This window comes from Sapajus apella, unplaced genomic scaffold (assembly GCF_009761245.1).
Source record: "Sapajus apella isolate SASKATOON/1434 unplaced genomic scaffold, GSC_monkey_1.0 scaffold139, whole genome shotgun sequence".
Classification (NCBI taxonomy): Eukaryota; Metazoa; Chordata; class Mammalia; order Primates; family Cebidae; genus Sapajus; species Sapajus apella.
Window position 1 is genome coordinate 2134865 of NW_022437079.1, and position 15297 is coordinate 2150161.

The 15297-nt window shown below is 54.4% G+C and overlaps 1 protein-coding gene across 1 annotated transcript in view; it reads left to right on the forward strand.

Moving 5' to 3' along the window:
* LOC116540385 (A disintegrin and metalloproteinase with thrombospondin motifs 7) overlaps nucleotides 1–15297 on the forward strand; it is a 55827-nt gene that overhangs the window by 24520 nt on the left and 16010 nt on the right. The window contains exons 10-14 of the mRNA XM_032263889.1: nucleotides 667–816; nucleotides 1920–2063; nucleotides 13421–13565; nucleotides 14444–14536; nucleotides 14942–15087. Of these exons, the coding sequence (XP_032119780.1) occupies nucleotides 667–816; nucleotides 1920–2063; nucleotides 13421–13565; nucleotides 14444–14536; nucleotides 14942–15087 (678 nt within the window). The remainder of the gene's footprint in view (nucleotides 1–666; nucleotides 817–1919; nucleotides 2064–13420; nucleotides 13566–14443; nucleotides 14537–14941; nucleotides 15088–15297) is intronic.

The following is a 15297-nucleotide window of genomic DNA, read 5'->3' on the forward strand; positions in this document are numbered from 1 at the left end:
GAGGGCCTGTAGGGTCTCCACCCATTCCCCCTGCTGTAACAGAAATGATACAAACGGAGGGCCTGTAGGGCCTCCACCCATTCGCCCTGCGGTAACAGCTTGCATGACTAGAATACAGGATCCCAGCCAGGAAACTGACACTGATGCCATCCACAGACTTAATCAGACCTCGTCAGTTCCACACACACTTTCCTTTGTGTGTATGTGTGTGTTTGTGTATTCAGTTCTATGCGTTGTCATCCCTTGTGGGTTCACTTACCCACCTGCACAGTCAAGGTACAGATCCGTCCCTTGAGAATGATGTCTTGTGCCACATGTTTATAGTCACAGCCACCTTCCGCCTCCTCCCGTACCTTCCAGCACCTGCCCATCTGTCCGGAGGCCGTTATTTTCCCTCTCCTGGACTCTGTCAGCGCCCCTGCTGGGACAGTAGCCAGAATTGTTCCATGCGGTCCTGTGTTCCCAAGTCTCAAATAGATGTCCAGCAGGTGGTGTGTGAACAACAGCACCTGCTTCCCGAACGGTCACTGTGCTGGCCCGATGTCACAGAACAGTGGGAGGGACATCCTTTTCGCTCAGGATCAGTGGGGGGGGACCCTTCCCCGCCTGAGCTCAGGTGGGCCTGGCACTGGACCAGGTTAGCCTGAAGGCCGCTTCTCCGTACAGGAAGGACCTGTGCGCAGCCATGAACCAGCCGTGTGAGACCCTGGGCCTGTCCCACGTGGCGGGCATGTGCCAGCCGCACCGCAGCTGCAGCATCAACGAGGACACGGGCCTGCCACTGGCCTTCACGGTGGCCCACGAGCTCGGGCACAGGTACTGTGCCCGCTCCCACTGCTACACTGAGAGCTGAGCCTCACCTTCCCAACCCAGGGGCACCAGGCAGCCAGGCTGTGGGTCACAGAGTCCGGGGGATAGGAAACGCTCTGGAGAAGGAGCCCAGCTGGCCACATGCTGCCCTGCGCTGTCCTCTCCCCACAGCCAGGCGGCTACCCTGTTAAGCAGGAGAGAGGCCCGCCTGGGCATCTCTGGACTTGCCTGGAGGGCATCTTATTTAAAGGGGGGTTGTGATGGGCGGGCAGGTCATCGTAGGTCTTTGGCTGTCCCTCCCTGTTGCCCTTAGTGCTGTATTTTTCACTCGTGATCCCCGTCCCTGCTCCTGTTTGCTCTGTGGGCTAGGCCAGTGCCTACCCTCTCTGGGCCTCCATAGATGAGGGGGCTGGATTCAGTGATGTCCAAGGTCCCTCTGTCTGCCACCACCTGAGGCTCCTGTCGTCACGTGCCCCCAGCCACCCTGCCGCAGTACCGCAGTTTCCTGGCTCTATTCCCCTGTCTAGTTCCGTAGACTCTGAGCCTCCTAGGGGTAATAATCAGAACCGAGTGACACTCTGTTTCTGAAAGGACCTAGCATGACTCCCGGCATATAGTAGATGCTTAGGAAATCATTTTTCTCATGTGCTTCCCAAGGACGGTCTCAGGAGACCTTGCTGTGATGCAGCAGCTCAGATCCCTTAACTCAAGTCCACGGCCTTGGGACAAGGACCTGTGAGGGAGAACCTCTGTCAAACTGTTCTTGAGGCCAGCGAGCTTGCAGGGGCCATCGCAGGCCCCCATCTGTGCCACCTGGTTTGCCATTGCTGGCCAGCGCCCGGGCAGGAGCAGAGGTGCTCTGGGTCCCTGGCGCTTATGCAGGCTCAGGCTGGAGCAGGAGTGCTTGGGATACTGGCTTTCATTCCCCCATTTTACATGAAGGGAAACTGAGGCTCAGAGAGGGAATGTGACTTTCTCAAGGCCGCGGCCATTGGGTGGCAGAACCAGGCCTGGGAACTAGGACAGTGCGCCTTGTAGGTCTCCGGGGGAGGGCAGGCTGGCAGCCTCCCGCCGGCTCACCCGCCCCTGGGGTCTGTGCTCTCACACAGTTTTGGCATTCAGCATGACGGAAGCGGCAATGACTGTGAGCCGGTTGGGAAACGGCCTTTCATCATGTCTCCACAGCTCCTGTACGACGCTGCCCCCCTCACCTGGTCCCGATGCAGCCGCGAGTACATCACCAGGTTCCTTGAGTAAGTCCCCCCCTCGCTCCGGGCCTCGGCCCCCGATCCATGAGTTCAAGGTCTAACGGGAGACGTGCAGGCATGTTGCAGGCCGGGGTACAGGGAAGCAGAGGGGCACCTGGCCAAGGGGAGGTGCTGGTGTCCCAAATGTCCTCCTGGAAGCGACACCTGAGCTTGAACTTGCAGGAGGAGCAAGAGTTCATATATGTGCAGAAGGGAGAAGAATGGTGTTTCTGGTGAAGGAAGCCTGAGAAAGGCCTGCAGCCACAAAGGAGTGGGAGAGCTTTCAGGGGACAGCAGAACCCTGGGTGAGGCTGTGGGAGCCGAGGCTTCTGCATAGGAAATGAGGTCAGAGGAGGCCAGGGCCGGCCCCACGGTCCAGTGCAAGGCAGGGAGAAGGGGCCAGTTAGGGGACTCAAATACGAAGCTTTCTCCTTTTTCGTGTTTTCTTAATTTGTTCTGATGGTTTTTTGTTGTTGTTGTTTGTTGTGTTTTGAGACAGAGTCTCGCTCTGTTGCCCAGGCTGGGGTGCCTGCCACAATCTCGGCTCACAGCAGCCTCCACCTCCTGAATTCAAGCGATTCTCCTGCCTCAGCCTCCTGAGTAGCTGGGACTACAGGCGTGCGCCACAATGCCTGGCTAATTTTTGTGTTTTTAGTAGAGACGGGGTTTTGCCATGTTGCCCAGACTGGTCTTGAACTCCTGACCTCAGATGATCCGCCCACCTCGGCCTCCCAGAATGCTGGGATTATAGGCTTGAGCCACTGCACCCAGCCTGTTCTAGTGTTTTGTTTTGTTTTGTTTTTTTAATTTGCTATTTAATGTTGTTCTTTTTATTTATTTATTTATTTTTTAAAGACAGGGTTTCACCATGTTGGTCAGGCTGGTCTTGAACTCCCGACCTCAGGCGATCCGCCTGCCGTGGCCTCCAAAGTGCTTGGATGACAGGCGTAAGCCACCACGCCCGGCCAAGAAAAAGTTTTAAATTTAAATTATAGCATAAATTTTACCGTTCATCTTTATTTTAAATGCAAATATAAGAGTACAGCTGACCCTCGAGCAATGCAGGGGTTGGGGCACTGATGCCTGCACAACTGAAAATCCACGTATAACTTTCAATGCACCCAAAACAACTCATAGCCTACTGTTGACTGGAAGCCTCACTGATCACATAAACAGTTAATACATATTTCGCATGTTATATGTAATAGATGCTGTATTCTTGCCGTAAAGCAAGCTAGACAAAAGCAAATGTGATTGAAATCATAAGGAAGAGAAAATATGTTTACTGTTCATTCGGGGGAAGTGGCTCATCATAAAGGTCTGCATCCTCATCCTCTTCACGTTGAGTAGGGTGAGGAGGGAGGAGAAACGCAGGGGGGTGATCTTGCTGTCTCAAGCGGGGCCGAGGCGGAAGAAAATCACATGTCAGTGGATCCCCGCAGTTCCAATCCATGTTGTTCAGAGGTCAGCTGTATTAACGTGTATGTGTATGCAGAATCACCAGAATTACACAGTTCAGCTTTCGTAGCTGATATTTACCAGACGGTGAGACAGAATATAACCATCTCAACGGTTTCATCTCACTCCTGGATATGTGTGCATTCTCCCCAGCCCGTCTAGCTTTTTCTTAGCAGTGAGGAAGGAAAGACTGAAAGGCAGAGGCACCGTGGGGCTCTCTTTACTCCTGTGTCTTCATTTTCTGCGTAAAGGTTGGCTAATACAGGGGTGTTAACATGAGTGAGAAGGGACGATGGGGCTCCTCGGTCACTGTCTTCTTTCTGCGTTTGAAGTAAGTCTGGTTCAAACAGAAAATGCTGCCTCTGGGCCTGTCAGTGCCCCCTGCCCCTTACTCGGTCACAGACATAACGTGTTTATCTTCTCATTGCTTTTGAGTTTTGCCAACTCCTACACATTATAGATTCTGAGCTCATGGAGCAAAGTCAACGTTAGATGCAAGTGGGGGAGCAAGGAATGGTGGACGCAGACATTGCTGTCTCCTCTGTTCACACACAGGCTCCTTTGTCCCATGGTGGGCACAGTGGCTCACACCTGTAATCCCAGTGCTTTGGGAGGCCAAGGCGGGCAGATCACTTGAGGTCAGGAGATTGAGACCAGCCTGGCCATTATGGTGAAACCTCATCTCTACTAAAAATACAAAAATTAGCCGGGTGTGCTGGTGGGTGCCTGTGATCCCAGCTACTTGGGAGGCTGAGGCAGGAAACTGCTTGAACCTGGGAGGTGGAGGTTGCAGTGAGCCGAGATCGCGCCACCGCGCTCCAGCCTGGGCGACAGAGTGAGACTCTGTCTCAAAAAAAAAAATAAAAGCAATAATAAAATAAATAGACCTCGCTTACAAGGCACAAGGTCAAAGATATGAAGAATTCGAGATGGCAGGCCATGCATGGTGGCTCACATCTGTAATCCCAGTACTTTGAGATGCTGACGGGGGTGGATCACCTGAGGTCAGGAGTTTGAGACCAGCCTGGCCAACATGGTAGAAACCCAACTTTACTAAAAATACAAAAAATTAGCTGGTTGTGGTACTAGATGCCTGTAATCCCAGCTACTCAGGAGCCTGAAGCAGGAGAATTGCTTGAACCCGGAAGGCGGAGGCTGCAGTGAGCTGAGAACCGCACTCCAGCCTGGGCAGCGAGAGCAAAGAAACTCCGCCTCAATAAAAAGCAAAGAATTAATGATGCAACAACAAAGCGTTGTACGCCTGTCCCACTCCTCTCCACCTCCGCTGCTTTCCTCTTGGCAACCACCCGCAAGCTTAACACTTTTAGCTTTTTCTTGTATTTATCTTCCTATTTCCAAAAAGCATTGCTAGACTCTCATTTGTTGATTTTCCGGTTTAGATATTATCTGGAATGTTGGGATTTAGCACTCTTACATCACTTCCTGCACACGCATTTGTTCCCCCTACCTCCCATCCCAATTTAGTGTGAACACATTTGGATTAAGTTTCCATATTCCACAATTATTTCATTATTATGACTGTCAATCTTTATGGTTGAACTAAGTATTGTGATAAGATAGCATTTCTTTTTTTTTTTTTTTTTTTTTGAGGCAGTGTCACTCCGTTGCCCAGGCTGGAGTGCAGTGGCATGATCTTGGCTCACTGTAGCCTCTGCCTCCCAGGTTCAAGTAATTCTCCTGCCTCAGCCTCCTGAGTAGCTGGGATTACAGGCACCCGCCACCACACCAGCTAATTTTTGTATTTTTAGTAGAGATGGGGTTTCCATGTTGGCCAGGCTGGTCTTGAACTCCTGACCTCAAGTGATTCACACATCTTGGCCTCCCAAAGTGCTGGGATGACAGGCACGAGTCACCGTGCCCTGCCTAGACAGCATTTCTTTGTAAGAACAAGCTTTTTATTTGCTTGGTTTTTGTTTGCTTCTTGAGGCCTTTCAAATCCTTTAACAGTTTTATAAAATATCTCTTAATCCAGCTTTCCCAAAGGTAATCCCTACCAGGTAATTCAGTATGGAGAGGTAACTTTTTGGTTTTTTAATTTGTTTTGGTGGAGCACATCCTCAAGTAGCTTTCTGAGAAACAGTGCATGGAGGTAAATGGTTTGCCGTCTCAAAGTGTCTTTATTCTTCCCTCACTTCTGATTGATATTTTAACTTGATACCAGCTTCAGGGTTGGAAAGTTGCTCTTTAGAATGTCGAAGGCATTTTTCTGTTGTCTTCTAGTTTCCAATATTTCTCTTAAAGCCCCTTAACATTCTGATTTGAATGTGACCTTTTAAAAAGGTGACCTTTTAGGACTTTCTCTCTTTCTCGCTCTCTTTTTGGTGATTTTAAATTTTACAGTATATGCCTTGGTCTATTTTAATTTGAGGGAGCACTCACTGGACTGTTTTAATCTGGAAAGTTGTGTCCTTCAGTTCTCGAAATGTTCTTGTATTATTTATTTGATAATTTTCTCATATTTTCTCTCTCTGGAACCCTTAATATTCAGCTTTTCTCTCATTTTGTTATTTTAAAATTTTTTTACTCTTTTTCATATCTTTCTATTTTCTTTTCTTTTCTTTTTTCTTGTGTTTGAGACAGGGTCTTGCTGTGTTGCCCAGGCTGGAGTGCAGTGGCACGATCATGGCTCACACAGCCTTGAGCTCCCAGGCACAAATGGTCCTCCCACCTCAGCATCCCAAGTAGCTGGGACTACAGGTGTGTGCCACCACACCCAGCTAATTTTTAAATTTTTTGTAGAGCTGGGGTTTTGCCATATTGCTCACTCTGGGCTTGAACTCCTGGACTCAAGTGATCCTCTTCCCTCAGCCTCTCAAATTTCTCGGATTACAGGTGTGAGCCACAGTCCCCAGCCGTCTCTTTCTGTTTTCTTGGAGGCATCTAATTTTTCTGTACCTTACAGTCCTTCTATTAAATTTTTGATTTTTTTCCATTGTACTTTTTTTTTTTTGAGACAAAGTCTCACTCCGTCGCCAGGTGCCAGGCTGGAGTGCAGTGGCGCGATCTCGGCTCACCGCAACCTCCGCCTCCCGGGTTCAAGCAATTCTCCTGCCTCAGCCTCCTGAGTAGCTGGGATTACAGGCACACGCCACCACGCCCAGCTAATTTTTGTATTTTTAGTAGAGACGGGATTTCACCATGTTGGCCAGGATGGTCTCAATCTCTTGACCTCGTGATCCACCCGCCTCGGCCTCCCAAAGTGCTGGGATTACAGGCATGAGTCACCGTACCCAGCCTGTACTTTTAATTTCTTAAACTTTCTCATTCACTAAATACACATGGAGTGTCCCATATCTGAAATACTTGGGACCAGAAGTGTTTCAGATCTTGGATTTTTTTTTTTTTTTTTGGAGTATTTTCATTATTGCTTTAACCTGGGAGGCGGAGATTGCAGTGAGCCGAGATCGTGCCACTGCGCTCCAGCTGGGTGACAGAGTGAGACTCCGTCTCAAAAAAAAAATAATAATAAATAGACCTCGTTTACAAGGCAAAAGGTCAAAGATATGAAGAATTCAGGATGGCGGGCCGTGCCATCTTGAGTTCCCAGTTCAGAATTCCCAATCTGAAATTCCAAAATCTTAAGTGCTCCAAAGAGCATTTCTTCTGAGCATCATGTTAGTGCTCAAAAGTGTTGGATTTTGGAGCATTTTGGATTTTTGGATTGGAGATGCTCAGCCTGTACACCTTTTTATTTAATTCTTGTTCCATGGGTGCAGCATGTTCTCGTATCTTTGTGAGGTTACTGCTCACGTGGATTTTACTTTTTACTTCTGTTCCCTAAATTTTTTTTCTTTTCTTTGGGTTATTTAAAAATATATATATTTGTTTCATGTCAACAGTTTTCTTCACTGAGCATGGTGGCTCACGCCTGTAATCCTAGCACTTTGGGAGGCCAAGGCAGGTGGATATCTTGAGGTCAGGAGTTCGAGACCAGCCTAGCCAACATGGTGAAACCATGTCTCTACTAAAAAAATACAAAAAAATTAGCCAGGCTTGGTGGGTGGTGTCTGTAATCCCAGCTACTCAGGAGGCTGAGGCAGGAGAATCGCTTGAACCTAGGAGGCAGAGGCTGCAGTGAACCAAGATCACACCACTGCACTCCCCCCTGGGCAACAGCGTGAGACTCTGTCTCATAAAAAAGGTTCTCTTAAAATGTGTTGGCTGTATTTCATATATAGCAAGGAGATGCAGAGACACTCATTGGGCAGTTTGTGGACTTGGGCAGGACTTTTCCAAGTCACTCACTGCTGAAGGACTGGTTCGGAGGGGGCTGTTTTTTGGGAGTTCTTGCAATGTCAATTATCTGAAGTCATTTTTCTGAGTGACTCAGTTTCCCCAGAGCGGAATCCTCTAGAGTTTTCCTGGGAGAGTGTATGTCTGTCTGGCTGCAGCATACCAGCATCCAAGTGGGGAAGGGGCTTGGCGTGTTTCTTACCCTTCAATGTGTAGACTTTTGCTTGTTCCCTTTTCTCTGTAGGTCCGTCCGCCTTGGGCCTTCATCTATGTCCAGCGTTCCTGGGCCAGAACCCGGTTCACCCTCTCCATGGGTCCCCGGCCCCCTGCTGGGTGGGGAGGTGGCAGTCACTTGGCTACTCAGGGTTGGGGAGGGGATCTAGGGTCTGATCAGTTCTTACTGACGTTCAGCCCTAGTGTCTTCACTTCTGCTGGGCCTCAGGCTTAGAGGGGTCCCTGAAAACTCAATTCCTAAGCCTTTCCAGGGTTCTGTTTCTGGATGGTTCCTCCCTGCAGGCATTTGGCTCTCAGCTTTAATCGCTCTACCAAGTCAGCTACTGCGTGGCCATCTGCTTTCCAGCTTCCAGTCTTTTTGACAACCTTCATTTTCCATCATCACCCCTTATGGATTTATGCCTTGTTTATTTCCTCTGCTGTCATCACAGTGGAGTTTTGGAAGGAGCAGTGATAAATCTGTCTGCTCAATGTGCCATGTGTTTCTAGAAGTCCACTCACTGTGGGGTTTAAGCAGGGATGTGATCAGGTCCATTAGGATGTAAGAGCAGGGATGCCGGCCTCAATGGAAGAGGGATTACTGGGGTGGGGAGTGGGATTAGAAGCAGAGAAGAGTTTTGTTTGGTGGTTAAGAACCTAGACTGACCCAGCACGGCGGCTCACACCTGTAATCCCAGCAATTTGGGAGGCCAAGGGGGGGCGGATCACTTGAGGTCAGGAGTTCAAGACCAGCCTGGCCAATATGGCAAAACCCCATCTCTACCAAAAATAAAAAAATTAGCCGGGCGAGGTGGTACACGCCTGTAGTCCCAGCTACTCGGGAGGCTGAGGCAGGAGAATTGCTTGAGCCCGGGAGGCAGAGGTTGCAGTGAGCCAAGATGATGTCATTGCACTCCAGCCTGGGTGACAGAGCAAGACTCCGTCTTGGGGGAAAAAAAAGGAACCTAGACTGTGGCCCAGGCTTCTGACTGTGTTGGCAGATAAGTTATATTATCCCGTAAGCCTCAAAAAATGGAAATCATGATGGGAGCGCCTTGTGTATGCGATCTGACGAGTAAATGAGAAAACACGTGGGGTGCTCAGCACAGTGCTGCCATACGGTAAGCGTTTTATACGTGCTCACTACTGTTATTTCCACGTTCCCAAGTGATACATGGTGTGGACTTCACCAGGGAGGTGGCCTGAAGGTGAGGAGGAGGGTGTGTCTCCTTCCTCAGAGAAGGGCAGAGAATGAGAGAATGGTTTCAGCAAATCAGAATAGTAGCTGTCCCCACCACAGCCCCAGGGCTTGTTCCCAGCTGCCCTGACCCAGGGTGCCACCCAACGGCTCTAGGACAGACAGACACAGTCTCTGTCCTCATTCAGCTGCTGGAACGCCTGAGGGTCTTGGCTCGGGGCCTGGGGTGAGGGTGGGAGCACAGCGTGAGAGTTAGAGCCAGCCGGGGCCTCCCGGAGCCTTGGCACGGGGGAGAGCGAGACGGAAGCAGGACAATACATGCCCCACCAATGGAGGAGTGTTTGGGGAGGAGAACCCCATCTTCTCAAGGTCCTTTCACACTTTCACCTTTGCATCCTGGGAGTCACGCAGCAGGGTGCTCCCAAGGCTCAGAAGAGGATGTGTGGAGGGCGGAGGTGGGCGGGGCACCAGCCTGTGGTCTCCTTGCTGGGGGTGGGACGGGAGAGAGAGGATGGACTCCACCCAAGCAGGTTTCGGACAGAATGAGTGAGATTCACCGGAGGTGCCGAATGGTCCGGGAGTGTTTCCAGCACTTTCGGTGTCTCAGAGGCACTCACAGACCACCCCCTTATCCTGGCTGGACCTGAAGCCCCTTGGCCTCCTGCCTATAGATGCTTACTTATCAGCCAAGCCCACCCACAGGGCTGAATTCAAACTCGTTCTGGCTGTGTCCACAGACCCCCATGTCCATCGGGCCCTGTGTGTGGGGACGGTGGTAAAGGAGACAGACTTGGCGCTGCCCTCCAGTCCCTCACACGGAGGGGGACAGGCAGATGGGACTGGGAGATGATTAGCACTGAGGCATGCGGTCCTCTTGGGTCTGTAGGAATGGGGGGATGGGCACCAACCCTCCTGGGGTCAGGAACAGCAACTCAGAGGAGTCCTGGAGCTGCCTCTAAAGGCTGACTTCCACTGCAAGGAAGAAGGGCACTGTAGGTGGAGGGCAGGCTGGGCAGATGCTGGGGCCATGCCAGTGTAGGGTGGGGCAGAAGAGCCCTCAGGAGGTGGTGGGGGATGGGCTGGAGGGTTGCCTCTGCAGCCTGTCCAAAAGAGTTGGCCTGAAGAACTCTAAGAGACTTTCCGGGCTGACAGGTGCTCTAGGGGCTCTGGGAAGTGGTCACAGCATTTCACCAGTGTCAACTTGGACCAGGCGGGGAGGGGGTGAGGCCCTGCTCCCCGCTTCCCTTAAAGCCAGCGTTTCTACAGGGAGAGAGGCAGGCTGGGTCACACGTGGGGTCCTCTACTTCACCCCATGGACCCCCCATCCAGCGACTCCATCACCAGATCTCCGGGGGCGGGGCCAGGGGAGCGGGCCCCCAGGTCTCTCCTGTTGGTGGTGGGCAGCGCTTTGCTGTCTCCAGGTTACAGTGAGGCTTCTGACCCGAGTCACATATGTCTGCTCCGGACTCTTGTGGGACTGCCCAGCCCCACTGTAATTAGCCCGAGGAGGGGCGTGGAGGGGAAGGGCTGACGGGCTTGGGGATCCGGGTGTGTCAGCCGCGCAGAGGACCTGGCAGTGAGCCTGTCGGCGGAAGGAAGGGCTGGCTGCCGGCCGCCTGTGTGATTTTTCCCAAGAAGACACTGCTATTTATACTTCTGTAGCTTGGGATCGGCCTCTTGTAGATGAGGATGTGAAGGCCTAAGGCCACAAGCATCTACAGCCAGGCAAAGAGTAAAAACGTGGGTTTCTGACTTCCAAGACAGCACCTGGCCTGATTCCTGCAGTGGATTCGGTGAGGGTCGCCTTGTGCTCCGGACTTCTCCCGCACACCCAGGGGGAGCTGACAGGTTGTGGCTTCAGCTGCCCAGCAGCAGGCCCACAGGAGCCACATGAGCAGCGAGTCAGCACTGGGAAACAGCCAGGAAACAGAAGGGCTGGGCTGCAGCCCAGGGACTGTCGGTGCTGGGGTGAGGCGCACTGGACCCCTCAGCCACCAGGTCAGAAGACCCCTTAGCTAGGATGGGTGAGCCCCCATCTACGTCCTCGAACCATGGAATGCTAGAGGAAGGAAGGAGCCCAGGGCCAGCTGACCCCATCACCCTCTGCTGACACTCTGCCCTGGGTGCAGGCCGGGGAGGCTCAGGGAGCCCCAAGCCGCTGGAGCACTTGGGACACTCCTTTCTCCCCGCCAGGCCTCGGCTGCCATGGTTTTAAACTTGTATTTGGGGTGAAGTATTTGAGGCCGGGCTCACGGTTGAATGGGAGGAGCCTTGCCCTCGGGGCAGCCCAGTGAGCAGATACAGCCTGGTGCAGGCAGCCTGGACTTGGCTTGAGATCCTGGCCATCACGTTCTCTTGTGTGGCCCAGGGCAAGTGACGGATGGGTCCTGAGTGTGTGAGGGGAGATGATGGTACAGTCTGCCTGGGATGTTGTGAGGAGCGAATGAGAGGGTGTGCCCCTGGTGCCCAGGACCAGCCTGGCACGTGGCCAGCTTGGGGTTGTGAGGAGTGAATGAGAGGGTGTGCACCCGCTGCCCGGGGCCAGCCTGGCACGTTGTCGTCTTGGGCACTAGGACTGCATGCAGCAGCTGCTCCTCTGCCCACTTCCATGTTAGAGGGATCTGTTTCCAGCCAGCAGGGCAGTCTGGGCGACTCCAGGGGGATTCCAGGGTCCTCAGTAGAAGTTCGAGGACATTGGCTTTCTTCTCTGCAGCTCTGGGCACAGCCAGGGGCCTGTCACTGACCAGGGGACTTAGGAGACCACACAGACCGCCCACCCAGCCTGGATCTCCCAGCTGCCAGGCCCCCTCCTCTGAAATCGGGGCTTTGGGGTCCTACAGTCTGAGCCACCCTCCCAGCCTCGCCCCACAGCTGCCTTTGGCAGTACTGGCTGTTCCTGACTCTTTCATGTTCTTCCAGCCTCTCCATATCCGTCGTGTTTCGTCCTCCTCTCCCTGCTGGACTCTGGGATTTATCACCTCTGCTTTCTTCCCTGTGCAATCCCTGCCTGGCCCACCCAGTACTGTGGCTCATCCTGGCCCTCGGGCCTGGCACTACCTGCCCTGAGACCTCCCAGACGGGAGACTGGAGGGTTTGTGCCTCCCCATTGCCCCTGCCTGGCTAGAGGCCCCAGGTCCCGTGGGTCCTGCTTCCCTCTGTTGCTTCTGCCCAAGTCGTGGCTGCCAGGGCCATCTCAGCCCTGATTGTCTGTGTGGCTCAATTCTCCCCAGAACTGCTGCCCCCAGAAGGCCCCCTAAACTTTCCTCCAGTTTATCAAGGACAGCAAGGAGTTGAGGGGCGGGCTGGTCAGTATGCCAGGGCACTCCTGCTGCTAAGCTGTAGTGGTGCCAGCCTAAGGTCCAGCAGGTGCAGCAGGATGGACACTGGGCCCAGACACAATAGCCATGCCCGAGGGCGACGCAGTGAGGCAGGGCCAGAAGCGGGTGACAGCTGGGCCTGGGCCGCCCTCCCCAGGGCCCCCGCCTGCATGCCCCCTGCCTTGTGGTGTTGTGTCTGGGCGGGCAGCCTCGTCTTTGCCACACCGCACAGCAGGAGTGTCTGGTGGGTACAGATTGTGCCTGCTCTCGTCTGCCCGGTTCCCCGCCACTGCTGCCAGGGAATGCCGCTGGAGGAAGGCGGGAGTAGATAGGGTGTGACAGAGGCTGAGGCCAGCCCTGCAGGGGGACAGGCACGGCTGCCTGGGCTCTCTCCCAGGGGAGGGCTGCTTTCCAGACCTCGTCCTACCATAGATGACCCGAGGTCTCTGCCTGGGTGGGGCCATCGGAGGCTCTGTTGTGTCAACTGTGATGTGATGTTCTCCAGATCCTTGTCGGGCCTGGCTTCAGGGTCTGGGCTCAGGGATGCAGGCTGCAGGGTTAGAGAGCAGGGCCATGAGAGGGCTTGGTGATCCAGGAGGCTTCAGAGGGAAGGACCCTGGTGCTGCATATGGAGGGGAGGCTGCAGTGGTAGGGCAGGAGGAGCGGGGTGGAGGCAGCAGCGTGTGCAGAGGCCGGGCACTGGGGCTGGGGTTGTTGAGCTGGAGTGCCCAGGAGGTGAGATCAGCATGGGTGGGAGGGCCTCTGCTGCTGGCTGCAGGGTGGCTGAGCCAAGCGGGGGGCTGGAGTTCTCCTACAGTGGTGGGGCTCTGTGCCACTCCCTTCTCCCCTCCCAGCCCAGCCGAGGCCTCTCCGATGGGTCTCACAGGCTGCCCCTGCCCGCCCCCCTCCCATCCCATCTCTAGCCGCGGGTGGGGGCTGTGCCTGGATGACCCTCCTGCCAAGGACATCATCGACTTCCCCTCCGTGCCGCCCGGCATCCTCTATGATGTGAGCCACCAGTGCCGCCTCCAGTACGGGGCCTACTCTGCCTTCTGTGACGACATGGATGTGAGTGGGCTGGGGTGGGTGTGGGGACCCGGCGGGAGGGCTCAGGGGGCAGCCCTCACCAGCCTGTGGATGCCAGCCTGGGAGGAACCTCGCTTGGCCTAGGCTGCGCCCCCGAATGACACTGTGACACGTCAGAGGCCTGTGGGAGAGGCCAAGGATGGACAGCCACAGACCCGGCTCTGAATTCTGAGTCAACCACGGATCCACTGTGACAAGTCCCTTAGCCTCCCTGGGGCTGGCTTTTAAGAGGGAAAAGGGCTGGGTGTGGTGGCTCACGCCTGTAATCCCAGCACTTTGGGAGGCTGAGGCGGGTGGATCACGAGGTCAAGAGATTGAGACCATCCTGGTCAACATGGTGAAACCCCGTCTCTACTAAAAATACAAAAAATTAGCTGGATGTGGTGGCACATACCTGTAGTCCCAGCTACTCAGGAGGCTGAGGCAGGAGAATTGCCTGAACCCAGGAGGCGGAGCTTGCAGTGAGCCGAGAATGCGCCATTGCACTCCAGCCTGGGCAACAAGAGCGAAACTCCGTCTCAAAAAAAAAGAGGGAAAAGGAACCTGTGTGGGGAGGGTCTGTTTATCCTGGAGAAGACTGCCTGGAGTGATCTTCTAATGGGAGTGTTTCCAGAGGCGGGGCTGGGCGGGGAGAGGGTGGACAGCTGGGGAGCGGTGTGAGCAGCGCAGCCCCGGGCCCCCCACACCACCACAAGGTCTGGCGAGGAAGGTGGGAGCAGACACAGAAGGGACCTCTGGGGGTCTGTAGACCCCCGCCATGTGGAAGGGTGTCCAGGGGGCCCTTGGTGACAGGGTGGGGGCAGGGCGGGTGGTGGCACGGGGGGTGGGGTGAGGGTGTGGCCTGTGCCCCCTCCTCGCAGAATGTCTGCCACACACTTTGGTGCTCTGTCGGGACCACCTGTCACTCCAAGCTGGATGCAGCCGTGGACGGCACCCGGTGTGGGGAGAACAAGGTAGGAGGTGCCCAGTCCCAGCTGTGGGAGGGAGAGGCCAGACCTCCTGCTGTGTCCGGGCCCGGGGGTCATCCCCAGCTCACAGTCTTGCTGTGCTCCTAGCAGACCCCCACTCTCTGCAGCCCAAGCCTCCGTCTACAAAGTGGAGGCACTGGGCACAGGGCTTGATTCCATGATTCCCCAGGTGTCTTCAGCTGAGTCAGCACGTGGGCTGTTTTACTCCTTGCTCAGCTCTGCCCTGTGGCCTGGGCCACACGTGATGGTGATGATTGGGAGGGGCCTCTCTCACCTTCCATCCTTCCCCTCTGTGCCTTTCGTGGCTTCCCACCCACCTTGTTCTCACTAGGGTGAGGATGACTGATAGGCTTGGGGGTGGGGTGGCTCTACCTCCATCTGTCTCGGTAGTGGTGTCTCAATGGGGAATGCGTACCCGTGGGCTTCCGGCCCGAGGCCGTGGACGGTGGCTGGTCCGGCTGGAGCGCCTGGTCCATCTGCTCGCGGAGCTGTGGTGTGGGCGTGCAGAGCGCTGAGCGGCAGTGCACACAGCCTGCGTGAGTGTGGGGCCCAGGGTGCCCTGGGCAATGGGACAGAGGGACCCAAGCAGTCAGCCGATTGCAGGAGCTTGGCTCTGTCCCGGCCCCTGGCTCTTAGAAGTGTCCTCATAATGGTCAGTCCAAGTGTTCAGGCCACCTTGAGTCACTTTCAAGGAGGGTTCTGGGGCTGACAGGTCCCCACTGCTGACCCCTTTGCAGAGAGGGGGA